This window comes from Colias philodice, chromosome 31 (assembly GCF_061535455.1).
Source record: "Colias philodice isolate Cphi_HAF_F1 chromosome 31, ilColPhil1 Martin Lab GWU primary, whole genome shotgun sequence".
NCBI classification, from domain to species: Eukaryota; Metazoa; Arthropoda; class Insecta; order Lepidoptera; family Pieridae; genus Colias; species Colias philodice.
This window is the reverse complement of record NC_143116.1, coordinates 2,070,476-2,082,523: the sequence shown is the minus strand read 5'-3', so window position 1 is coordinate 2,082,523 and position 12,048 is coordinate 2,070,476. Positions and strand designations below refer to the sequence as shown.

Below are 12,048 nucleotides of genomic sequence, written 5' to 3'. Positions count from 1 at the left end.
AATATATAGAAAATGTGATATTTTTGGGTTCATAAATTTGTTTACGGCAATAATGTTTTATGAATACAATTAATTGCTCTCATAAAGTTATAGTTTTATGTGACAGTATAATTGATACAGAAAATTAAAATTATATATAAGTACCTATATGAAATCTTATTTTAATCCATTCAACCTTTTGACTTAAAAAAGTAATTGAAATTATTATTTTATATACTGTACTTATTTATGTTATGACTTATGATTGTATTTCGTAAAATTAACTGACAATTACTATAACTTCATACAGTAAACGTTGTTCAATAAAAAGCTGGGTAATTGCGATCTCAAAAGCTGGCAACACAATTCTAGAAATTTCTTCGTATACCGCTATCTGATTGGCTCAAACGGCTTTCTCGAAAGTTCTGCGTTCCTATTCGTAGTCTATAAAAGCGCTCGGATCGCGATAGTTCAAGTTTACGCGGTTCAAACGTCACGTAACACGTTGTTATTAAACATGGTAGCAGTGGGTATTGATTTAGGTACAACATACTCGTGTGTGGCCGTGTGGAATAATAACAGTGCTGAAGTGATTGTGAACGAACAGGGCAATCGAACGACACCATGCTTTGTGGCTTTCACGCCCCGTGAACGTCTCATAGGCGAAGCGGCGAAAAGCCAAGCTGCCACCAATCCTACAAACACTGTATTCGCCACCAAACGCTTAATAGGTCGACGGTACGATGACGTCGGCCTGCAGATGGACCTCCGCCACTACCCTTTCAAAGTAGCCAACGAGAACGGTAAGCCAAAAATAATTGTTGAATACAGGGGCAAAAAGAAATTGTTTTCGCCGGAGGAAATAAGCTCTATGGTACTTTTCAGGATGAAGGCGATTGCTGAGGCGCATCTAGGTAAGAAAGTTGATAAGGCAGTTGTTACCGTTCCAGCGTATTTTACAGATGCACAAAGACTAGCCACTAGAATGGCTGGGAATATTGCGGGTCTAGAAATATTAAGGATTATAAATGAGCCGACGGCGGCCGCTCTCGCCTATGGTTACGATAAAAAGTTTAGAGGCGAACGTAATGTTTTGATTTACGATTTAGGTGGCGGCACTTTTGATGTTTCGGTTCTAAAGATAGTTGATGGTTCTGTGTATGAAGTGAAAGCTACAGCAGGCAATTCCAGATTAGGTGGTGAAGATTTTGATAATAGATTAGTGGCGTATTTTGCTGAGGACTTTCGTAAACGATTTGGTAAAGAAGTGTGCAAGGATAACAAATGTTTACGACGTTTGAAATCCGCAGCGGAAAAAGCAAAACTATGTTTAACCTCAGCTGTGGAAGCAACAGTGCAACTTGAAGCATTATACGATGGTATCGATTATACAAACCGAATTTCAAGAGCCCTATTCGAAGATTTATGTTCTGATCTCTTCAATGATACGCTGAAGCCGATAGAACAAGCTTTGAGAGATGCTCGCATGAAGAAAAGTAACATTGACGATATAATCTTAGTCGGAGGCAGCACTAGAATACCAAAGATTAGGAGTATGCTAACAGAATTTATTGATGGCAGGAACATAGCTACCTCGATTAATCCTGAAGAAGCTATAGCGTGTGGAGCAGCCATTCAAGCGGCAATATTATCTGGACAACGCACAAAAAATATTCAAAACTTACTGCTAGTCGATGTTGTGCCATTGTCTTTAGGAGTGGAAACTGCTAGAGGCATGATGTTCAAAGTAGTAGAGAGAAATACGCCCATACCGTGCCACAAAGTTAGAGAAATAACCACTTTAGAAGACTATCAGAATGCTATGACCATTGAAGTATTTGAGGGAGAGCGAACAATGACAAGAGACAATAATTTACTGGGTGTTTTCGAGCTGAACAACATCCCACCAGCACCGAGAGGCGTCCCTAAAATTGATCTGATATTCGACATAGATGCAAATGGAATTTTGACTGTATCAGCGCAAGATAAAAGTACGGGCAATTGTGAGAAAATTGTCATCGAGAACACGCATCGATTCGGACAGAAAGAAGTATACAAGATGATAGCAGACGCTGAAAGGTTTCACGAAGAAGATATAGAGAATAAACGGCGCTTGGAAGTACGGAACCAATTGGAAACGTACATTTACAACGTCAAGCAAACCGTGGTTGAGAATCTAGAGCGAGTTAGTGGCAATGAATGTGCAACTATGATGGGTGAGTGTAAAGAAGCGATCGCATGGTTGGAAGATAACATGGACTGTCTTAGGGAGGAATATGAAAGAAAAATGTCGGAATTGTTGCGTCGATGGTCTTCTAAAATAAGTAAATTGAGTCACTGCTGGGGTCACAGAGCGAAGCGACAGCGAAGCGAGACAGAGCGAAGCGTTGAAATTAATGAAGAATCTGCTATAACAGAAGTTGATGATGATCATTGATTAAAAAATTATGTGGTAAGTTTTGTGTGTTCGTTTGCCCCAGCTTTTTGTTTGACAAAATAACGCTTTGCCTCTTTACATAACGTCTAAGAGATGATTTTGTGCCAGTGAATCGTGAATTTTAAATGTGCATAAATGATACATTTGGTGATGTGAAATTATAATGAGTTTTAGAATTTAACATTTTTCGTAAATGTGCTTTTTCTATAAATGATTTTATCAGCGTCTTGCCCAATGTCTTGCCAGTTTTTAAAGTGAGAAATGTTTTACTTTTCTTATGTGTTTATTTTTTGTAAGTGTTTTTAGCAGGAAGATTTAATATCATTAATTATATAGAGTATCCACCTTAAAATAGCGTGTATTAAAAACATTTACCAATAAATATGTTTACATGCACGAAAACAACGTGATCTCTCCAAATATTTTTTGAACTATGTATAGTATTCTGAGCGCTATATACTTAGTTGCAAACAATAAACAATAAATAATACAAGTTTCTACAACACGTTTTTATAGTAATTTTGTATATATAAAACGTCATTAATTGCATTGAATTACCTAGATACCCTGTTATATGACATCGTTGTCTGTAGTAGTTGACTTATCGCCGGTTGTTTTATCAGTAGACATACTAATAGTTAAAATGCGTTAGTTTAACTAACAATTCGTTAAAAAAGAGAAAAAGATGTTGTTTGATAAATAGTTAAGCTAACAACAGTTTAAAGACACCAAAAATGTTTGTGCCGAAATATGATGTGATATTTATTGAAGTATTATTATATTAACTACTAGCGGTCCACCCCGGCTTCGCCCGTGGTACATATTTCGCAATAAAAGTTAGCCTATGTTCTTTCTCAGGGTCTAAAGATTATCTGTGCCAAATTTCATCAAAATCGGTCCAGTAGTTTATGCGTGAAAACCATACATACATACATACAAACCTTTCCTCTTTATAATATTAGTATAGATTCTTTTTGATAAACTGCAAGCCATTTTACAATAGTTACAGGGCGAAATACGTATTATTTTGAACAGTCTATACATCGATAGATGACGTTGTTTCAAATAATTTTATTACTTTTAAAATCTATCTAGGAAAATCTGCCACATAATTCCTAGTTTTGTCTACCTCATTTTATTTGTATATTTAAGTGATGATTGTTATGTATGTAACGATGGAAAATAAAACATTTAATTTTGTGTTTTATTTATTTAACCCTTACCTATACTACGCTGTGCATCAAACGGTACGTATAAATATTTATTTTTAGGCTATAAATTATTTTACTCTATTTTACTAAAAATATTTAGCAATAAAAATGAGTATTTGTACAGTCTCCCTCTACCAGTAGGCAACACCCGTAACCCAGTTACGGTAGTCCAAGGTAGTCTATGGGCGACGCACTTAGCTTACCATCAGGCAAGGCGTCGGCTCGTTTGCCTTCTTCTACCATTAAAAAAAAAACATACTTTTCCCAGTATTCGATTTTCGTTAAATAAATCAAAAATATTTTATAAAGATAATTACTGTTTAATCTAATGAAATTAGTAATTGCAACATTCAAACTCAAACTCAAACTCAAACTCAAACATTCATTTATTCAATTAGACTACTATTTAGTAGCACTTTCGAATCGTCATTACATAGTATTTTTAACATTTACCACCGATTCGGAAAGCAGTATCTATATTTTTAACATTTACCACCGATTCGGAAAGCAGTATCTATGGAGAAGAATCGGCAAGAAACTCCATAGTTGCTCTTTTAAATAATGTCAATAAATTTACATAATATGTAACTTATATCTACCTAACTACATAATATGCCAAAGAACTGTCCTGTGGTTTTTACGCGACAACCCTCCATGGGTCTTTATCGTCCATATATTCCTGAATACTGTAGTACGCTCTCTGAACTAGTACATTTTTTATGTAAGTTTTAAATTTAGAACTACTAAACTCTTTAATATTGTGAGGAATTCTATTGTATAAGCGTATACCTTGACCCATAAATGAATTTTTAACTTTAGCTAATCGGAAAAATGGCATTTCAATTCTATTCTTGTTCCTTGTGCCATAATCGTGTCTATCTCCTACTCTTGTGTGTAAGTCAGAGCTTTTGTGTACATGCAAAATATTATTAAATATATACTGTGATGGTACAGTAAGGATACCAGTATTCTTAAAATGATCTCTTAGTGAGTCCCGAGCACGTAAATTATATATAGAGCGAATGGCTCTTTTCTGTAAGATAAATATAGTTTCTATATCTGCAGCCCTGCCCCACAGTAGAATTCCATAGGACATAATGCTATGAAAGTAGCTGAAATAAACCAATCTAGCCGTATCTTCATCGGTGAGATGCCTTATTTTTCGGACTGCATATGCAGCAGAACTGAGCTTACCTGCAGCGGTGTTGACATGGGCTCCCCACTGTAGTTTCTCGTCCAATGTTAACCCTAGAAATACAGTAGACTCAGTAGGATGCAATACCTCCCCGTTCAAGGTAATATCTCTGTTCAACTTTTTTACATTAGGAAGTAAAAATTCAACACAAGTGGTTTTTTTGGCATTTAATAATAAATTATTGGCAGTAAACCATTCAGATATGTGTAAAAGAGCACTGTTCACTTCGTCAACATTTGGGTCATGCCTATCCACATTAAAAATTAATGAGGTATCATCTGCAAACAGAACTATTTCACACCTATCCTGCAAATAATAGGGAAGATCATTGATATATACCAAGAACAAGAAGGGACCTAAAATTGACCCCTGTGGAACACCAATGTTAATTGACGCACCGCTAGAACGTTCTCCATTAACAACTACAGTCTGTATCCTATCATGCAGGTATGACGCTATGAGGTTCTGGGCTTTTCCTTTAATTCCATAGTGATTAAGTTTACGTAACAAAGTACAATGTTCAACGCAGTCAACTGCCTTGGAGAGGTCACAAAATATCCCTAGAGCATTTTTTGAGTTTTCCCATGCCTTATATATATGTGTTAGAAGTGCAACTCCAGCATCTGTGGTTGAGCGCCCCTTTGTGAAACCAAACTGTTTGGTGTGCAGTAAATTATTAGATGCAAAATGACTACTCAATTGGTTTAATATTAACTTCTCGAATACCTTACTTAATGTTGGTAAAATAGAGATAGGTCTATAATTGTTACAGTCTTCTTGATCGCCCTTCTTAAATAAAGGTATAACTTTACTAAGCTTTAGTAAATTAGGAAATGTACCATAGTCACAACACTTATTAAATATGGAAGCTAAATTTTTCGCAATATTTTCTATTATATTATTAACTAAATTTACGGACATTCCCCAAAGATCACAAGTATTTTTAAGATTAAGCGTCTTAAAGGCAGTAACAATATCATTAGCAGTTACGTGTCGTAATTCAAATAATGTACTGCACTCCGCAACATGGTCCCTCAAAAAGGTCTCTGCAAGTGCTGAAGACGAATTTAAACTATTAGTAATAGTAGCAGGGACACTACTGAAGAATTCTTCAAAAGCAAGCGCAACATCAGCACTTTTGTCAATAACCCTGTCATTATTTACAAGTTTTATGGTATTACTTGATTTGCTTTTACCCATTTCACCATTAATAATTGACCAAACTGTTTTCACTTTATTATCAGAGTCGCGTATTTTTTCTTTGATATACAAACGCTTTGCAGTGAAACAAACTTTTTTAAAATTTTTTGAGTAATTTCTAACATAACTAAGAAAAGATGGGTCTTTATTATATTGCTTCATACCATATAATTCATAAAGAATGTTCCTGCACCTATGTATACTAGCTGTCGCCCATTTACTAAATGGTAAATCCTTGGTAATATTTAAAGATTTAACTTTAAATATTTTTTCAAATTCTTTATGTACTAAATTAAAAAGATTTTTAAACATTTCACAAGGACTGTTAGGATAGGATTGATCATTTAGTACGGGCAGGTTTTTATTAATATTATTCCTAAATTTATTAATGCCTTTTTTAGTTATAGGCCTAACATTAATCCTTTTAAATGTAGGTATGCAATCCCATTCAAAAACTACTTTCTGGCCACAGTGATCCGAAGTCAATGTATTGAGAATATTTTTCTCTAAACAGATGCAGTCACAGTATATATTATCAATACAAGTTGCAGAAGTAGGTGTAATTCGTGTGGGTTCGTTAAAAAGTTTATACTGGCCCAGTTTCATCAAGCTCTGTTAGTTAGTTTAACACGCTGTTAACTCTTTTAACGGGACATCAATGTAAGGGAGTGTCCCACCATGACCTAATCGAGGATTAGTTTCCTTAACACGGCATTATATTTAACCCGTGGCATAGAGGCTCTTTAAATTTTTAACAAGCGATTAGAAAAAATGATTTGAAGTTTTCTTGCTGTCAAGATGGACTCTGCATACTATTTTATTTTTGTAAATGAAGATGTGTTGGATGATTTGTATAATTTGGATTATATAGTGCGACCGCGACGGCCCAGAATTTATAAAGACGTCGTCATTGTTTCGAAGAATATGATGATGTTGATTTTAGTACAAGATTTCGTTTATCAAAACAATCGGTTTTGGAAGTATTGCAATTAATTGAAGATAAACTCGAATAACCGTCGGATCTGTAAGTAAAACTATCTCGTGAGGTAATATTTATATTTATGTGCATAAAAGGTTCCTTCCTACATACTGTATTATTTTCAATTAAACCATAATAATCCTGTGAGTCATGTCAAATCTAGTATTGAATACCAATATAGGTACTTAAAATGTAAACTTCACCACTACTCAGGTAAGGCTCAGGCCTCCTCATGATTATGAAATGTACTTATCTTAATTTTAAATTCTGTTTTAGGAATCTATCAGTTTCACCTACAGACCAACTGCTTATTGTAGTGCAGTGCAGTGATGGCTCAGTGGTGAAAAACATTGTGAGGAAACCGACATATCATAAGATAGCGTGGTGGATAATGACCTGATCCCTTACCGTGTTTAAGTTTAAGTTAGCACTACCAATCCCATGTCCCAGCAGTGAGAAAGTATATGGGCTGACGATGATGATGATCCTAATTTAATTTAAATGTGACATTGTTATAGAAATATGTAATTTTTCATGTTACCTAAATAAATAAAACTTGTGTTTTTATAAATCATTTTTATTGTACCCTTAGATTGTACCTATCAACATCATTCAATAAATAGGTTATAACAACTAGATACTAGGTTATTACAAACAAGAATTTACTATTAATTTACTTTAAATGTATCTTGCTGCTTTGTCTTTATTTTTCTTGTTTTAATTGCTCTTCTAGTATGAGATCTCTCGCACTTTCCTTCGGACTCCGAATTTTTTTCGTAATTTCAACCAGATCCAGTTTACCTTCGACCAAGTGAAATTGAACCGCGATTTTTCTTCAACATTATTGTATTTATTCAACTCAAAATAAAATTAAAATAACACAAGAAAAATCACAACAAAACAATCTCCAAATAACATCAAACATTTGTAACCATGGTAACGACCAAATCGTTTGACATATAAACCAGCAAACGTAAAAGTTTCTCCATGATTATTAAATTGTATACTGTGTTAGAACATTTCAATTTAGTCGAATTACCAAACATGACAGTTATTATACAACTAGAACAAATAGCCCCAACGTGCGAAACTATGGCATTGTCAACTATGACATTTTGTTTCGGGCGGTTTAAAATACGAATGAATGATTCGTGAGTCGTTCAGTTAAAGGTCGATTTGATAATCGGCTGTTAGATTTCCTTCTTGGGACCTGTAGAGTTGACAACGATGTTAAAATACATGTTTAATTTGAAGCTCGATTAATAAATGTCTGATTTAGAAAATATTGGTGAAATTGGGTCTAAATGACTGAAACAAATTAACAATTCGTGTAGCCGTTTGTGTTTGTAAAAGTAAATCAATATTAAAATCACCACATACTATAACTTTTTTTTTACTCCTGCTTAGACGCTTTAATATTTCTTCCATGACTGTCTCAAACATATTATAGTCACTGGAAGGGGGTCTATAAACACAAACAATAATATAATTCTCCAGCTCCACACAGGACAGTTCAATGGTCCGTTCTACAGAAAGACTAACAATGTCAGTTCGTTCTTTACATTTTACACTATCATGTACAAAAATAACAGAACCTCCGTGAATAGCCTGTGTCCTAAAGCATATACTTTTTAATTTGTAATTTTCAATATCTACTAACGACTGACATTGTTTAAGCCAATGTTCTGTTACACAAAATATTTTAATATTGTTATCATTCAGAAACAATTCTATTTCTAACAATTTGCTAGCCAAGCCTTGAATATTTTGATGCACAATGGAAAAAGACTGCTTAGCTGTTGTCTTATATACTAGTTTAAATCTAGCTTAGGGCTAGATTGTCTGTCTACACTTAATCTAGGTTGATGTATAAAATTACTACTTACTACATAAAATTATAGTAGATTGATGGTCTGATACCGAACATGTACCAGACTGGTTAATATTATATGCTATTAACATAGCAAGTTCACGCTTATATCTATATGGCAGATACACTGTATTCTTTGTCAAAGTAAAAGATTTAATACATGAGTTAATGTCAAAGTAAATAAATGCATCACGATGATGATTTGTTAGGTTATACAATTTTAAATTCATATAATGAATTAATCTATTTTGTTCTTGTGTAAAACCAGGTAGGTATGGCAAGGTACACAACATAAATTTACATTTAGTCTTACTACTAATATCTAACATTTTTTTTAATCCTACATCAATATCCTTATTATTTATATTTAAACTGTCCCCATATAATATAATTACAATATTATTCTTATTAAAGCTGAAATGATCCAGTGATTTGATTATATATTTAAGCCCTAAGTTGTTGAGCATAGCGCATTTCATTGAAAGAAAGGTAATACGTGCCCAGCATTTAATATAGTTTTTTCTAAAATACATACTTCTATCCATAAAAATCCACCCCCATCTGTAGCGACTACTTTCTAATTCCTAATTTACATACGATATTACTAGTTCAATTATTATAGTATCTAAGTAATCCTGCTTTTTATTTCTAAACTCTGTTTCAAACTAAAATAAGCTCAAACACTCGGAATTTCCTTTTTTTTAATGGCTAAATTATTATATTATTTAACTAGATAATAATTAAACTAATTATTATTCATTCAAATTTCCCAGAATTTCGGAGTTATCGAACTATTTCGCGGCGGGCAACACAGACAGCACGCGGCCATGATGGTAATGGCGATGTTGGGATTCTATTTCGAGATTTCCCGCCATGATCGAGATAAATACATACGTGTGCATAATCGACATATACGGCCAGGTAAATAGAAGATATAAAAAAAATATTGTAGCAAATAATAAATTTCTATTTTATTTGTATTATTACTTTATCTATACCAATATTATAAAGCTGAAGAGTTTGTTTGAACGCCCTAATCTCAGGAACTACTGGTCCGATTTGAAAAATTCTTTCGTTGTTAGATAGCCCGATAATATCTAACAACGAAAGCATCGATAAATATCGATGAAGGCTATATATCATCACGCTAAGATCAACAGGAGCGGAGCCACGCGGGTGAAACCGCGGAGCGCAGCTAGTCTATACTAATATTATAAAGAGGAAAAGTTTGTAATTATGTATGTATGTATTGTTTTCACGCATAAACCTCTTAACAGATTTTGATGAAATTTGGCACAGACAATCTTTAGACCCTGAGAAACCTTTTATTGCGAAATATGTACGACGGGCGAAGCCGGGGCGGACCGCTAGTTATTTATAAACTACATTATCTCAGTAAAACCAATTTTTTTTGGAAACAGTATAATTATTATTTTTTAATAAATTAACAGATAAATTACACCACTTTGAGAAGATACGGGAAGATGCAACACTACCGTTACCCTACGACTATTCTAGCGCGACCCACCCTGCTTGGCAGTTTTGGAGGAAACTGGGCAAAAAGGGCATTTCTACCGTCGCTACTTATAAGGATTTGGTAATTAATTGTTTATTAGCTGAGCGTACAAAATTATAATTGTATCAAGAATTGTACATAACTCGCGTTTAAAATCCGTTAAAAAGTCTTTAATTTCTAAAGCACTAAGATATTTCACGATAATAATATAAAAATTTAAGTACAAAATACTTAGCACCATGTCTTTATCGGCTCTGATATTGTAAACTCCACCACATTCATTCTTGATGATACTTTTTAAAAGTACTCTTGATATATAGGTACTATAGCTGCGCCCCGCGGGAACCTATAGAAGAATTTTTCAATTCGGACCAGTAGTTCCTGAGATAGCGCGTTCAAACAAACAAACTCTTCAGCTTTATAATATTAAGTAAAAATAATTGTATAATAGGTATGATATATTGGTAACTAGCTTTCCGCCCGCGGCTTCGCCCCCGTTTTCAAAGAAAAACCCGTTCCCGTAGGATTTCCGGGATAAAACCTATCCTATGTCCTTTCTCGGGTATTAAAATATCTCTAAGTATACCAAATTTCATGCAAATCGGTTCAGTAGTTAAGGCGTGATTGAGTAACAGACAGACAGAGTTACTTTCGCATTTATAATATTAGTATGGATACAGAAATTAATAATCTAATTAATCTAATCTAATCTAATTAATAATACAGAAAGTAATTGTAATAGAAAGAAAAAAGCCGTGTGTCACTCGGGGACTGCCGCGGTAAAGCTATTGCATGATATGCCTTCAAGCCACACCTCCGCGCCCGTCGGAGGGGGAGCGTGAGGTTTTTCGTTATGGAATTTCTCAATTCGGTCCCCGCGCTCAAGACCCGCGATAGAAGCTATGCAATAGTCATCATCATCAATCATATTACAAAATGCACTGCATAAAAATTGAAAAAAATCCTGTTTCTTTGATAAACTCAAAAATTACATACAAATTACAATACCACACAAAATTATTTCCCGCCAAAATGACTAAATTTTTCTACTTTGTTTTTAAATCTATTCTTAAATTATTTCCCGCCATGGGCATTTCTTAGGTAGGACTTTTTTTTTAATCATAAATTATTTTCAGGACCCAGACGGCAGTATAATGAAAATGCTCGGCCAACACAGCGAACTTCTGTCAAAATATGATATTGTCAAAATTAACAGTGTGTACGGGATTCGATGCTTTAGGAGTCAAAGGAGAATGAAGATACGGGAAAATGTTTAAAATAAATAATTAAAATATTGGGTTGTTTTATTTCAAACGCTTATTACCCGCATTGCTCCGCTCCTGTTGGTCTTAGCGAGATGATATATATAGCCTATAGCCTTCCTCGATAAATGGCCTATCTAACACCGAAATAATTTTTCAAATCGGACCAGTAGTTCCTCAGATTTGAGCGTTCCAACAAACAAACTCTTCAGCTTTATAATATTAGTAAGTATAGATTAAAATACTGCACTATACAGTGATAGAACACCTACCTACCTATACCAATAATACAATTGGAGTGTCCGTTTTTAATATTAAAATAACCGCTTTTTACTTAAGCCGTATGTATGGATGTAAACACGATACATATACCAAAATCGTAATATTTTAAATTTTTGT

The 12,048-nt window shown here is 34.1% G+C and overlaps 2 protein-coding genes across 3 annotated transcripts in view; both read left to right on the top strand.

The window, feature by feature from the left end:
- Positions 1 to 11,682, top strand: part of LOC149475089 (uncharacterized) — a 35,192-nt gene extending 23,510 nt beyond the window's left edge. Inside the window, exons 8-10 of the mRNA XM_089713727.1 lie at positions 9,645 to 9,792; positions 10,323 to 10,468; positions 11,524 to 11,682. Coding sequence (XP_089569853.1) covers positions 9,645 to 9,792; positions 10,323 to 10,468; positions 11,524 to 11,664 — 435 coding nt within the window. The 3' untranslated portion in view covers positions 11,665 to 11,682. The remainder of the gene's footprint in view (positions 1 to 9,644; positions 9,793 to 10,322; positions 10,469 to 11,523) is intronic.
- On the top strand, positions 293 to 3,718 carry LOC149475090 (heat shock protein 68-like). 2 transcript variants are annotated; one of them, XM_089713859.1, is made up of 2 exons: positions 657 to 782; positions 865 to 3,718. In XM_089713859.1, exon 2 carries the CDS (start codon positions 866 to 868, stop codon positions 2,414 to 2,416), a length of 1,551 nt encoding a protein of 516 aa, XP_089569985.1. In that variant the 5' UTR covers positions 657 to 782; position 865; the 3' UTR covers positions 2,417 to 3,718. The 2 variants fall into 2 exon arrangements, with proteins under 2 accessions (XP_089569984.1, XP_089569985.1); XM_089713858.1 differs by having other exon boundaries at positions 293 to 3,718.
- Positions 11,683 to 12,048: the final 366 nt, after the last annotated feature.